This window comes from Cicer arietinum, chromosome 4 (genome assembly GCF_000331145.2).
Source record: "Cicer arietinum cultivar CDC Frontier isolate Library 1 chromosome 4, Cicar.CDCFrontier_v2.0, whole genome shotgun sequence".
NCBI classification, from domain to species: domain Eukaryota; kingdom Viridiplantae; phylum Streptophyta; class Magnoliopsida; order Fabales; family Fabaceae; genus Cicer; species Cicer arietinum.
In genome coordinates, this window is record NC_021163.2 from 63,924,503 (window position 1) to 63,939,877 (window position 15,375).

The window sequence follows — 15,375 nt, forward strand, 5'->3', positions numbered from 1 at the left end:
AGCACCCAAGATTGATGTATGCCACAAGAGATTGCCAACCAGCTCCAATAGCAACACCTAAAACATGGACAACAGATGCATAAATAAACACGCATTTATTTATTTATTTACTAAAATAAATAAATAAAATTGATGAATGATTGGAATTGGATATAATTTGACTATGTTTGAATGTTTATGTGACTAACCAGACAGGACTGGTTGAAGGCTGTTTAGAAGTACAGTGACACCAAGCAAGGCAGCAAGTTTAGTTGTTTCCTTAGCAACAGCATCACTTGAAGTAAACAATTGAGGAAAGTAATCTCTTGTGGTTAGTACTACGATCAATGCAATAACACCTATGGCTATTGATGTGATGGAAACCACTATCACTGAGAACTTTGCAGCCCTAAAATCACCTGCTCCAAGTTCATTTGATACTCTCACACTGTTCATAAATTAAACAAAATCAGTAAGCAATTATTTAACTTCATTTAATAGTTATTAAAATAAAAAATTAAAGATTAAATATTTTTTAGTCTCTAAAAAATTCATAAAATTTACTTTTAGCCCCTTTTAATATTATCATGTTTTGTCGTTCTTATTAATCTAAATTTCTATTTTTTAAATTGTCCGGTCTTATATAATAAATAGTCTTAACCGTTGATAAAAAAATCAATTATTTACTCTTTAAATTTAATTGATAACTTTGTATCGAGTTAAATTTATCAAAAAAAACGATTACCTTATTGCAGCGTTAAACCCGAGCGCGATCATTAAATCCCAACCATTTATGTTCATACTGCAAACATGGAAACACATATTAATATTAGTAGTGATTTTTTATCTTAAGTTTTTTATAATGCAATTGGATGATATGCTAACATTGACTAACCCAAGCATGTTCAAATTGAATAATATATCTACTACTATAGCATAATGAGAATTTGGTGGAAGAGAGGGTAAAGAAATATTTACCATATAGATATGGCATCCAAAGGTACTAGAGGGTGAGCCAAACGCCCTGCTATCACCACCAGTATCATTAAGTACCAAAATTCCAAGCTGCCATCACATTTTAAGAGTTCAATCTAACATCACATTTTGTTTATAATAAAGTTGAATTGAAAATAAAGTTAGAGAAAACATACCATAACATAACAGCTGAAGCTAAAGAAAGTTTGACAAAACTAAATAAGTCAGCAAATGCTAGCCATGTGAATCCATTCCAAGCACCATCTGATTTGGTGATGAAAATGTACAACAATTGAGCAATGACAATCAACCACCATGATGTGTTGAGAGCAACTGCAGCTCCAACTAATCCCCATTCAAGTTTCAATATTATAAGCCAACTAACAATTACATGTACCACCAATACTCCTGATGATATCCATAACATCACAAGGACTTTCCTTTGTGCTTGTAAGAACTTTTGGATTGGAAAATTCAAAGCATATGCAAATAATTGTGGTATCATCCACAAAGCAAATTTTCCTATAATAAATTATTTATAAGGGCACTGTTAAAAAACAAAAAATTATGTATTCACAAGAGAAATTCTTTTTTAATATAAATAGAACTAACCAGCAGCATCTGCAATCTCAGTAGTCTGTCCAGTTAGCTTCAAGAGGGGAGATGCCCAAATATAAAAAGGTAACAATAAAAGGGCAGTAGTCAATAAGATGATCCATGATCTTTGCATGTAAACCCCCAACATCCTTATATGACCTGCACCAAATGCTTGACCACATAGTGTCTCCAATGCACTTCCCATACCCAACTGTTGTCAACAACAAAACAAAAAAGTTTATCATTTGACATATTATTTTAGTTAATACTGCTAAATAAGTCGGTCCATTGAACCCTATATATAAATTCATAGTTTTAAATCGCAGTCTCTAATAGTAAAGTTTTAGAAGTATCAACAATGATATTATAATTGCGATCACATTTATCCACGTGTCAAAATTGACAAACCTCACCTGTAACTCTTATTTATGAGTTGTTGAGGGTGCCGCATTGTGAAATTATATAGTCTAAATAGTGATTATAGGTGAGACTCTCTTCACCTTTGAATTAGAATTAACTTTTAAAACTAAGTTAGGTTTAATTTCAAATTTTAATATAGTATTTTTCCTGCAATAAAGTATATATAAGTAAAAATAGATTTAAAATAGAACATGTATTTGTAAATTAGACTAAAACATATTTGAAAATATCAAATATGATGTTAAATTTGTAGGACGATTTAGAGTAAATGACACTTTTTCACTGTTAAGTCTTAAGTTCAAATTCTAAAATTGGAAACCTTATATATTATATATACATGTGTTGTTTTTACCAATTTGCTATAAAGTTGTTATTTCACAATGTGTAGTTAAAGACAAACAATATGTAGTTAAATACAAGGGTAATAACCACGTGAGCCTAATATCAGTGGTTGACGTGCAATGTGTGCAAATGTTATAAACGAAATTAAAAGGGAAGATAAGTTATATAGTCCTAATGAAAACTAAGATAAAAAATTTGGTTACCATGACTCCAAAGGCAAAGCCACCAATGACTGAGTTTTCAACAGAAACAGCAGCAAGATCAAGCTCACCAACATGGCCAACAAACGTGAGAGTGAGTGCACCAATTGAGAATTGAGACAAGGCAGTTAATATTGTTGGACCTGCTAATTTCCATAGCTTCTTCGACTCAATCCCAAATTTGTGAACAATTTTCTCTGGCTTCTCATGATCAACTACACTTGAAGGAGAGTTATTGTTGTTATCTAGTAGGGGAGTGTCAATTGCCATGGTTACTAAGTTCCAATTTAATTTTAGGCCACACTTACTTGCTTCACTATATTTATTTTTAATTTAAAATATATGTCTCTCTAGCTTATGTTGTTATATAGTTAGTTAGTTATATTGTTGGCATAATGCAATGGTTGGTGAGAGAACAGAGGTAGAGCCTATAGCAACCAAATCAACCAGGAATGGTAGCTGGTAGCTAAAGTGAGTTCCTTCTAAAAATATCTCAGTAACATATTTTTAAGTCAACATTTGAAAATAAAGTGGATTTTTTGAAATTTGGGAATATTAATAAAATTAGAGATTATGTGAACAATTATGATTTTTTGGAGAACATATATATGTAAAATTATGTAGTAGTCCCGTGAATAATGACTTTCCCTTTCTAAAAAAATAGGACAATGACAACTGGAAAATCAGGATTTTATTTTTGTCTTCCAAGAACAAACATGAATTCCTTCCATTGTAGGACCCTATAGCACAAACGTTAGTTTGGTCCTTAACTTGATTATTGTACAAATTAATTAACTAGTTGGCTTGGCTCAAATAGTAATAACGAGAAATGTTAGTGCAAATAAGTTAAACCAAAATGGAACTTTGGATTTGAATGGACGGTTTCTTACCTTATTGGAAAACTTAGTCACTGGGGGTTGACACGAGATAGGAAACTGGTTGCTATACCAGACAGTCCTTTAACTCATAAGGTACATTAGTTTTTTCTTTTCCTTTTTTAGAAAACATAAGATATACATTAGTTAATTAATTAGGGAGTACATGAAAATACCTTTGCTTCTAAAATGATATTTTCTAGATCAAAGAAATATACTTTTGATAACTCTTTTGCTTCCAATTTGGTTAAACCTCTCAAGCCTATATATTGATACAATAGAAAATATAACTCATTTTAGAAAATAAAATAAATAATATAATCATTGATAATTAAATACATAGTTTGTATTATGTACATATGTATGACTAATAATAAGTGATTATAATATCAACTATTGATTTATTCATTTTACCTATTTCTCGTTTTATGAACTAAAATCTAATATAATAAGGTGTGTTTATTAGAGTTTTTTTTTTTTTTGTAAAATAATCACTTTTGAAAATTTTGTGTTTGTATGTTTCAAAATTTTTTTTTAAAGTTAAAATATAAAAACTACTTAAAATGATAAACTAATTTTAATAGCTTATCAAAAAAATTATTTTATATAATTGATTTTTTTTTTTGTAAAAAAAAATGATTTTCACTATAACAAATAGACATAAATCAACTTCTCCTTTTTTCAAAGTCGCTAAAAGACAATTTCTAAATTATAAAATTTACCAAAACCACTTTATTTTTATAGAATATATTAGCATAAAAGATGTTTTATTTTATAGAATCTATAGCATAAAAGATGTTTTAACCCCTAACAACGTTGACAAAAAAAAAAACATCAACAAAAAAATATTAAGCCAGTGTTTGACATTTCTAAAACAATATTTTTAGGTTTAAAATTTGACAAACAAAATTAATGATGAAGTAAATGACATCCATAATTCTTTGTAAGACTCTTAAAGTTCCATTAATGTAATTAGATCCTACCAATTAATTGATTCAACAAAAAATTCAACTTCCTAATGAAAATTGTTTCTTGAAGGCAAAACCCAAAAATAATTATAAGACAATAGACGAATGGAGAAAAATATAAAAACTACTTAAAATAATAAACTAATTTTAATAGATTATCAAAAAAATTATTTTATATAATTGATTTTTTTTTTTGTAAAAAAAAATGATTTTCACTATAACAAATAGACATAAATCAACTTCTCCTTTTTTCAAAGTCGCTAAAAGACAATTTCTAAATTATAAAATTTACCAAAACCACTTTATTTTTATAGAATATATTAGCATAAAAGATGTTTTATTTTATAGAATCTATAGCATAAAAGATGTTTTAACCCCTAACAACGTTGACAAAAAAAAAAACATCAACAAAAAAATATTAAGCCAGTGTTTGACATTTCTAAAACAATATTTTTAGGTTTAAAATTTGACAAACAAAATTAATGATGAAGTAAATGACATCCATAATTCTTTGTAAGACTCTTAAAGTTCCATTAATGTAATTAGATCCTACCAATTAATTGATTCAACAAAAAATTCAACTTCCTAATGAAAATTGTTTCTTGAAGGCAAAACCCAAAAATAATTATAAGACAATAGACGAATGGAGAAAATAAAAGTGAAAACAAATGATTCATTAATCTTTAGTTTAACTAACAAATATCAATATTATTAAATTAAACGTCTTGTCCCATATTCAAATCCAAGACCAAACAATTATGTGAATTAATTATGATAAAATTTATCATCTTTTCTAAAATAAAACAAAAAATAAAAAGTGAACAAAAGAAATAATCAAATTAAAAGGTAAGAATAAGGAGGAAATTCATCACATTCTTATAGGAGAATGATGAGATTGTAGATGTTTGAATCAACCCATGGATATCCACAGTAAAAGTTAAATGTGATTGCTCATCAATCCCCCATTTTTGCACAAATGATGTAAAATACACTGCCGAAAACACCTTGTGGTATTTCATTCATTTTTACCCTCTCTCGAAAGCTACCTTCCGGAAAATTACCGAGAATATAGGGGGTTAAGCATCGATCAAAGCTAAACAAGGAAGCACAAAGCTCCAAAACAAGCCCAAACAAACATACTCAACTATAAGAGTTCACTTATTACTAATTACAATTTGAAGATAAGAAATATCTCAGTCTATATTTCCTAAACTTGATTTAACTCTCCAAACCTTGAGCACATCAACTCGTAGTACCTATGATGGCTTGCAAATCACATGGAAAATGGGAATTCATAATGTGTGTGGTTAATCAGACATCTAAATCATATTTTTGATGCAGGGACAAGTTACAATGTTTCATTACTATGCAACCATTATAGCCAATACCAAATAAATACTTTCAAGACAGTGAAGCAGCTACCTATCACACACGTGGGAGGCATTAACAATGCAGATTTCCTCGAGAAAATGGGTGTCTAAGTAGTAGTGGGATGGTGAATGTTGATCACTGATTACTCACTACAAAAAGAGACAAAATAGTAATATACATTTTAGAGTTCAATAAATAAACATTAAATAGAGTCAAGGTAAATAACTTCAGCTCGTCCCGAGGCTCTCCTGAACCGCAATAGTTCTTTCACCAACTCCGGTCCAGCATTTGAAACAGGTTTCACAGTCATCCTTTCTAGCACTGGAGAATATAGAAGTAGAAAGTTGATGAAGTCTAATTCAGGTTTGATACCAGAGATGCCTTCTATCCTCACATGTTGCACTCGCATGACTGGCCAATCCAAATAGACATCTTCCCAACAATAGGCGTCGTGCATAAACGGAATAGTCTGTTCCTCAGGCCGTGCCTACACGCAATTGTATCTCATAAGGGTAGAAGTCTTGGAAACTCAAAAGACTAGATCCAGAACTTGAAAGACACTAGACATATACTCAAAAGACTTGAAGAGTGCTATCAACACAGCCTCTGATATCTCTTTCCAACATGGTTGAAATTCAGATGGGCTGAGATACTTTGAGAAAGAGTCCTCCCAATAAGAAACCAGATTCACATAAATTAGGGAGAGTGGGACCCACGTGAATTTCAGCCATTCAGCCAATAATAATGTTGAAAGGAGTGTCAGGGAATATGTTGCTAGCTCTTCTCTAATAACTTAACAGAAATAACAAAAACAGTATGCGCAAGTGCAACCACAAATCTGCAAAAAACCTCAAATCAAGCTTAAATGAGTACTCACCAATATTTCTAGTTCTCGTAGAACAGGTGAGCTTCTGAACAGGCAAAGCGCAGCTGAAATTTCCTTCAAATCATTGAAGTTTATCCGTACAGAAAGATAACTTAGATCAATGCAAGGTGTAGCAAGCTTTACTGGCACAATCCCCACAGCCAAATACTGGAGCAGAAGAATGTCTCAACATCAGTATATAATGTTTTTAACATTTACAGATCAAGAGTTGCATACATGTGACTGTAGTTCATTATAAATTTGCAGGGGGAAAACAGTATTAGGTCAAGTGATGCGCTGAACAGAGCATTATACCTTCAAAAAATAGCTTTGAATCTCCAGCCTCTGTATACAAGGTAAATGAACAAAAAAATTGACCAAATTGCTAGCACGTCCATGCAATCTACTTTGACTACTTTCAAAATTCGAATACAACCCAATGGATACCACAGCTAATTGAGAAGTGTCCTCAAAGCTAACATCTTCAAATTTACCACCAATGTCAAAAAACTGGAGATTTGGGGCATGGATGTTAAGACTGGTGAAACCATCAAAGTTCATCAATGTCAATCGTTCAAGCAGGGGGCAACTGGATATCAAGTTTTCAAAAGCATCTTGAGTCAATGTAACATGTTGCAGATCAAGACTCTTCAAGTTCCTAAAACCTCCAAATGTTGATGGTGGTTTCAGCCAACAGTTAAATAACTCTAAATGATGTAAACCTTGACAAGAAAATAAGCATGAAGGTATCTTATAGCGTTGCCCTTTCCAGATTTCCAGTACAAACTCTTTAACAGGCCTTCTAGTTAGATGAAGAGTCCATCGATCAATATCAGTGACACCAATGAGCTCACGATGGGAGAGCTTGAACTTTATGATTGGCCCAGAATGGAGTAAAAGTACATGATCAATAATTCTCGATAGCTTGCTCTTGATAACTAAAAGGTCTTCGGAAGTTTCAGAGACACATAGAGAATCAAACACGAGATTTGGTATTGTGGCCCATTTGTACCTCCATTTAGTAGATAAAATACTTGTTCTCACCGCTTCCCTAACCGACAAATTTGAAAGAATCTGGTCTATTACATGACCTGGTAAACTACTAATTCTATCGGGCTCCGTATCTGTTAGGCAAGGAGACTGGGATTGTTCCCTTCTCTTTAAATATATTCAGACAAAAGATGCAGGAATCAGACAACAAACTAGGTTACTTTAACTTAAAACAGAAAAACATCAAAACACAAGCTAATGTAACTTCGTTCCACAAAAACAACACAACTAATTACTCCTCTGAATTCAAATTACAAAATTGTGTTGCCACATGGATTGTTTATCTATAATAATACCATAATTATGCATAAACACGTATATGTTTGTATAATAGCTTTGTAATCTAAAACAGGAAACAGTAAGGGTACGTTTGTTTGTGTGTCTTTTACTTCAAAAAACATGTTTTTTTTAAATAAAAAAGTGTATGACTATAAGAAAATACAATAATTATATGAGACCATATACTCCATTAGAAAATCACAATTGAGCAAGCTTTTAAATAAAAGTTTAAAGAAACGAAAATCAGAAATTCATCAAAAATAAGATTGAGAATTTACCATGTCAAGCTACTGAGTAGTTCCAGCAAAGTGATTGCTACAACAAAAACAAAAAACAGAAAAGAAAAATTAATTCAGTAATTAGAATAAGAACAGTGAAAATACAGAAATAAAAGTATAATCAAAGTGAAAGTCGTGAAAGAGATGAATTGAAATTCAATTACATGAATTCGGCAGTTGAATTTGAAAGCGAGAAGTGAAGGATATAAAGTAATAATCACTTTTTGGGACCTAGATGGAGAGATAAATGGAGTAGTGGTCGTGTATGAACACACTTGATAGAGTGATTACAAGTGAAATAATCCAGGCCCACATTCTTTTTCATTCAATCAGCAGGCCCATCAAAATTATAATTATAATTATAATATTCAAAACATTACCTCCACCTACACCTCTCACTCCTCATAACACTTAAAAATATCTTTTTTACTTTTTATGAAAATGTCATTACTAAAATTTAGCATTTACATTGACTTGTATAAAAATCAGTTATAGAAAATTTACAAAATTTTAGTTGATTATAAAATTTTTAAAATGTAAAGTTAGTTTAGATTTTTGAAATCTTAAAAAGTTTTGACTAATTTAAAAAATTTAAAAGAGTTTATTGTATTTGTTAAATATTTTTGAAGATTTTAGCTTAAACAAAAATTTTGAAATGTTAATTTTTAGACTTTGAAAATTTTAAAACATATATTTTCGCAAAATAAAACTTTTGAAATTTAATATTATATTTTGAAACTTTCTGCAAATGAAAGTTTCAAAAATTTGGAATATTGCTAAAAAAAAATTAAATGTATATTTATTTTCAAAATAATTACATTAACTTTTTAAAAATATTGTATTTACAATATAATTAGTAATTAAATTTTATATATTTTTTAACTAATATACTTTTTCAAATTAAATATATGTTAGCTAGCACTAAAGAAACATCACACGGAATGCGACAAAATTGTCGAAGATATCGTTTTGATAGGTATGGAACTGAAACTCCACTTCAACGAAGGTACTCAGAGAACATTGTCGTTGGTTCAAAAGAATGATTGACCCGGTCATCTCAATGTATTGTGTAAAGACTATACATGCTTTAGCAAAATGACATCAAGCCTCCATTGATATTTCACCACCCATATTTGACAACATGTTTGGCGGCTTACCTATAAGTATGTTAAGGAACCATTCCAGAGTCATCTCGCTTACAAATTTTAGGAAAGTGTTCGTAAATCCAACATTGCACCAAAAATAAAAGACATTTTAGTAAATTAAAAACACAACTTAATAAATTAATAACTCAACTTAATATGAGTCATATACATGCAAGAGGATCATATACCCTCCCAACTCCCTAATTTCATGAATAGTTTCATCTCCCAGACTATCATAAAATAAACATATCAATAATTTGTATGAAAAAAAAAAATCAATTTTTTTAAATGTTTCGAGAGTTTTGAAATTTTCATTTTCTTTAAAAGTTTTTAAAAATCGTTTTTCTAGAAGAAAAAAAAATTGATAGTTTCAAAAAATGTGTTTCGGAAGATTCGTATTGCTTAAAGTTTTCAAAAATTGTTAAATTATCTATTTCAGAAGTTTCAAATTGTTCAAAACTTTTAAAAATTAGGGAATCATTTATTTCAAAAGTTTCATATTGTGGATACCTCTATTTAAGTCGTTAGTTTTTGCTTATATTTGAGGCCAACAAATACTTCATTTTTCTTCTTCGTATAATTGAGACTAAAAAATGTATCTCACTATATATTAATTATGACAATTGTTAATAGTCAATAGTTAACGAGAGTAATTTTATAAAAAGTTTTTTCTAAGTTACTTTTGAAAAATTATTCACATCCAATAACGTAAGAAAATTTACAAATAAAATCAACTTCGATAAATTTATTTAAATTATCCATACTTTTTCAAAGGCAACCTAAGTCTCAGACTAATTTTTCTTATTGGTGTTCCAATTTGTAGATGTGTTTAAAATCTTGTTAGACATGATTTATCTATTTTTTAATTCAATCATTTTGCTTAGCAAAACAATCAAATAGAATACTTTAGTTATCTTGAATGCCCACATAGAGAGGAGTTCCTTGACGTAAATTGCATGGCATGGTTAAATAGTCCACACGAATGACACTTTTCAATTTTGTTTAAACTTCTCTCCTATGCATAGTCAACGAAATCTGATAACCTAACTCACGAGAAAAATGTGACACATGAGTTCGAAAATTTTGAACCATTGATTGATTGATTGAAAGTGTCTCTAGAATGGTAAAGAAGTTCAATATATCTGCAATTTGAAAACATGGTATTATAAATATAGCACTAAATAAGGTCCAAGCTCCAAAGTCAATTTATATTCATTCATCTCCCTCAATCTATCTTCATTTATGTTAATTCTTGTTTCTTAGTAACACAATGGGTAATCAACTTTGCAAAAGGTAATATTATTATTAAATATCTAAATACTACTTCTAGCTCAAATATAAATATAATTAAATTAAAAAAATTGATGTATTTGATTATCGTATATCCATGTTGTAATATTTGTTTTTATAAAAAAAAAATTGCAGAGGAAAATTAAGATGGAAGAGAAAGCCAATGGGTTTTGTTCATCATCAAACTTTACCCTCTCACATTGGGATAAAAAGTGTGGATGTGGATAAGGCTTGTAACTTTTCTACCACTTCAAATCTATGTGTTTCCATAGTTACTTGGAATATGAATGGCCAGGTGCACTCATATCTCTTATTTAGAATCAATTATATGAATGTATATATATAAAATAATTAATTAGTTTGTTGTGAATTTAATTATCAGGTTTCTTTTGAAGATTTATCAGAGATGATTGGTAGCAACCGTGATTTTGACCTTCTAGCTGTTGGATTGCAAGAAGCTCCAGGAAACAAAGTTGCAACTATGCTTTCGGAAGCTTTGGATGAAAGTCACGTGTAAGATATTTTGGCCACATTTGTTTTCACTTTAGAGCACGTGCTGTATTTATAGTGTTTGTGAACTTATTGGAATTTTGTTTCCTTTGTTTTGGAAATGAAGACTGATAGGTAAAGTTACCTTGCAGTCTTTGCAGTTGTACTTGTTTGGACCAAAGAATGCAGGGTCATTCATTCAAGGTCAGGTTTTTTCTATGTAAAATATATTTTTCTTATGATTAATTTTATTATAATTAATTATTAATGTGTGCTAATTTTCAATTAATTGATGTATGTAGAATTGAAAGTGGACAAACAATCTATTGGGGGATGTGGAGGAATAATTGGAAGAAAGAAAGGAGCTGTAGCAATTCGAATTAACTACAAAGGCATACGTTTACTGTTCATCTCATGCCACCTCTCTGGTAATTAACTTACATAATTATGCTTAATTAGTAGTTTTCCATAGTTATCATATATGGTTGATATGAAAAGTTTATAAAAAGAGACTAGACACTGTTACAAATTACTTTTATAAAGATGAATTATCTTTAAATCTAATATAGTAAAAGAATATGTTGATTTTAATCGTCCAGAGATATAAGACTGTTTAAAAAAGAGATACACTATTTATCTAACTGTCCAAAAAGTTAAAGAGTATTTCAGTAGTTTTTAGTGTAATTTTAATTATTTTTTCCAATTGTACTCTCATTAATATCATGTCCATCACTATTATTCTTTTGGCTAAATTACATTTGTGGTCCTTTAACTTAATTTTAGGTAACGTTTTAGTCCTTTATCTTTTTTTTTTCTTCCCGATTTAGTCCTTTATTCCTAACAATATCAAATAAAGTATGAAAATATGAGTTTATTTGAAGATTTGCGTTACGAATTTGATGAAATTTGTATTATATTGAAGAATATAATTAATTTTATGAGTTCTGATTGAATTTTTTTTTGAATTTTTGTATAAAAAAGGATAACATTGTTGAAATTTTAAAACATAAAATATCAAATTGTCACTTAAAATTAAAATAAAGAACCAAGTCGGGAAAACAAAAAGATAAAGGACTAAAACGTTACCTGAAATTAAGTTAAAGGACCGCAGATGTAATTTAGCTTATTCTTTTCTTTAAATCTATATTACATATAAATGCAATACTGCATTTTGGTGTAGTTTAATTTACTGCAAAAAATATTCTTATATTCTTATATCTCGATGGTTACGGGGAGGAATTATCAAATGAGTAGTTAATAATGTAATTTGTTGCAGCTCATGGTCGCAATGTGGAAGAAAGAAATTATGAATGCAGGCATATATGGAAGAAAGAAATTATGAATGCAGGCATATATCGCACTCACTCTTCTCAAAAATTTGGAATCCATATTCTAGACCGTCTCATTTGACTGTTTGGTTAGGAGATCTAAACTATAGACTTCAAGGGATCCATACAAATCCCGCCAGGGACCTAATAGAGAAAAACCTTCATAAGGTCATTCATTCATTAAGTGGATAATTTATATCTTAAATTCAGTTTAATTAGCTTAATTAGTTCTTCTTTTCATTTCAGAAGCTGCATGGCCATGATCAGCTCTTACAACAAGCTGAAGAAGGACAAATTTTCAATGGATTTTGTGAAGGAACATTGACATTCAAGCCAACATATAAGTATAATAAAGGAACTAGCAATTATGATACAAGTTATAAGGTGAGTAATCCCATCTATCCCACTTCGTCTATTTGTAAAAAAAAATATCAGTAAAAAGATTATGGTTTAATTGTAGTTTTAGTCATCTTGTTTTTATTGATTTACGAAATTAGTTTTTCTATTTTAAAAGTTAATGTGATATATGATATGACAATGTAGAATTATTAACATCTATAAAATCGAAACAAAATTTTATGAAAATTTAGATTTCAACTTTCGAAATATTCCATATTTTTAATTTAATTAATGACATATGAATATTTAATGCATTTAGAAGTTCTATATCATATAATTGTATGTCACGTCTTTAAAAATATAAAAAAAATATGCGAGATGGACCAAAACTGTCGACTTTCAAAATAGGGGAACCAATTATGTGAATTGACAATAATAGAGGGACTAAAACTACAATTAAATTAAATATTATTTTCTCTTTTTTTAATGCATTTGTTAAGGAATTAAAAAATAAATTTTTTTAATAAAAAAACAAAATTTAAATATTTTAAAAAATTATATATACAAGTTTTCATACACTTTCAATAATATGTCTATAATTGAATCACAAGTAACTCAAAAACACTTATTAACATTTGTGTTAATATAATTAAACATTTTGAAAGATAAAATTGAAAATTAAACATCTGATATACAAAGAAGTGTTTTATTAAATAAATTATTTATTTATTTTTCTTAATATTCGTGAAAACCACTTTTAAAAAAGAGATACAAAGTAGTAGATAGCTTATATGATTAGAGTAGTATAAAAACTCTCAACTTGAAACTCCATGTAAAAAGGCAATTTGAACACAAAATTGTGTTTCACAAAACAGCTCGCGAAGTATAAGAGTTGCAAATGAAATAAAGTGAGCCCAAATAATTTGTTTGACATGTTACAGGTTCGAGTACCAGCATGGACAGATCGCATACTGTTCAAGATAGAAGACACAGACAACATTGAAGCAACACTACATTCGTACGAGTCGATGGATCAAATATACGGTTCGGATCATAAGCCAGTAAAAGCACACATCTGCTTAAGACTTCGTCAACTTCAAACCGAATCCAACTCGTTAACTAATATTTGATTCTTTATGGTACTATATGTTATATTAATATTAATTTGTAAATTGGTATTCTTTATATTATATATAGTCGGTCAAATACGGAAATAAAAACAAAGGAGAATGCTAATTTGTGAATGCAGTTGGCCGTATGATGGAGACATATGAGTCTTGGTCGGTTTATTGAGTAGTAATGACTTGCGGGGTGTTCTTACTGAATTTATGAATGCGATTTATTCCAACTAAAGCATCAAACCCACGAAGTGTTTGATTATTGAAGTTGACCCATTTGCCGACAATTAGTTTAATTGCCAATTTTCTTTTTAGTTAAATTAATGTAATATCCTTAGAGCATATGAAAATAATTTTAAGTTATACAGAGTATATTTTTATACTGTTAAATTATTTAAAATATTTAATTTTTATATAATTATTTTTAAAATTATATTTGTCAAATGATTGTGATACATTGATATTAATAATATATTTTTTTTATTTGAATAATATATATAATAATTAAACTCTATGAAAAAAATATATGTATTAATCATCTTAAAAATATATGTGACATTTTATTAGTCTCAATTTAAAACGTCTAAGTTGTGACAGTTTTTCAATTTTAAATTTTCTTAATCAAAATCAAACAAACAACCAACCATACTTGTAAAAATCAATTTTTCAGACTCAATGTCCTTTTCTTTCATCAAATCAACACTTTTTTTTCCCACATCAATTTTTTACAACACAGACACATTTTTTTTAAAAGCATCCACATTTTATATGTGGGAGCAAAATCACACTTTTGTCAAACACAATAATAAAAAAAAAAATTTATCTTTATTTTTAGTCAACTTTTATTTCAAAATTATGTTCATAAAAACACAATTTATATCTGCATTTAATAATAAAGATAAATTAGTATATTTAAGTGAACATAAATTATGTACAATTATTTATAGGTAATCGTTTTTAATGAATGTTGTATGATGTTAATATATTATCTACGCATAATCAAGTCCTAAATTCAAAATTTTATTTCAAATATTATTTTTTTATTTTTAAGGATTTTTCAGTATTTTTCCAATTTTAGACTGCGACATAATTGATATCCAATTTCTATAATTTTAAATATGTATAGCTGTTAAGATAATACAAAACCATTATATTTCATGAATATAATGAAATTTTACGTCTACTAATATATAGTAAGTTTTTTAGGTGAATGTTAATATTGTTAATATATATATATATATATATATATATATTTATTATTGTTTTCAAATTTTTTTTCTACTAATATTCCTAATTTATTTTGAAAGATGAGAAATTATATTTGAACATATTCATACACAAAATAGATATATTAAAAATATACTATGTGTTTTAGACAAAATACATCATGTGGTCTTTTAAATTAATTTTAAGTGATAATTCAATTATTTGTGTTTTTTTCTTCCGATTTGATCGTCTATTTAATTT

At 28.7% G+C, this 15,375-nt stretch overlaps 3 protein-coding genes across 3 annotated transcripts in view; 1 reads left to right on the forward strand and 2 right to left on the reverse strand.

Annotated features, from left to right (window-relative positions):
- The window catches only part of LOC101498407 (protein DETOXIFICATION 33), a 3,876-nt gene extending 1,011 nt beyond the window's left edge, over window positions 1–2,865 (reverse strand). The window contains 8 exon segments of the mRNA XM_012715361.3: window position 1; window positions 4–57; window positions 189–427; window positions 725–781; window positions 958–1,044; window positions 1,131–1,476; window positions 1,567–1,762; window positions 2,517–2,865. The exon segment at window position 1 is cut by the window's left edge and continues 58 nt beyond it. Coding sequence (XP_012570815.1) covers window position 1; window positions 4–57; window positions 189–427; window positions 725–781; window positions 958–1,044; window positions 1,131–1,476; window positions 1,567–1,762; window positions 2,517–2,783 — 1,247 coding nt within the window. The 5' untranslated portion in view covers window positions 2,784–2,865.
- A 2,344-nt stretch (window positions 2,866–5,209) lies between these two features.
- Window positions 5,210–8,510, reverse strand: LOC101498744 (F-box/FBD/LRR-repeat protein At1g13570-like). The gene is made up of 5 exons (XM_004499056.4): window positions 8,364–8,510; window positions 8,200–8,236; window positions 6,908–7,750; window positions 6,605–6,760; window positions 5,210–6,214 (listed from the first exon to the last, which is right to left on the reverse strand). Exons 2-5 carry the CDS (start codon window positions 8,200–8,202, stop codon window positions 5,930–5,932), a joined length of 1,287 nt encoding a protein of 428 aa, XP_004499113.1. The 5' UTR covers window positions 8,203–8,236; window positions 8,364–8,510; the 3' UTR covers window positions 5,210–5,929.
- A 1,973-nt stretch (window positions 8,511–10,483) lies between these two features.
- Window positions 10,484–14,271, forward strand: LOC101499064 (type IV inositol polyphosphate 5-phosphatase 11). The gene is made up of 9 exons (XM_012715369.3): window positions 10,484–10,637; window positions 10,770–10,929; window positions 11,017–11,147; window positions 11,251–11,327; window positions 11,426–11,551; window positions 12,400–12,439; window positions 12,472–12,619; window positions 12,698–12,835; window positions 13,732–14,271. The coding sequence occupies exons 1-9, from the start codon at window positions 10,615–10,617 to the stop codon at window positions 13,918–13,920; spliced, it is 1,032 nt and encodes a 343-aa protein (XP_012570823.1). The 5' UTR covers window positions 10,484–10,614; the 3' UTR covers window positions 13,921–14,271.
- Window positions 14,272–15,375: the final 1,104 nt, after the last annotated feature.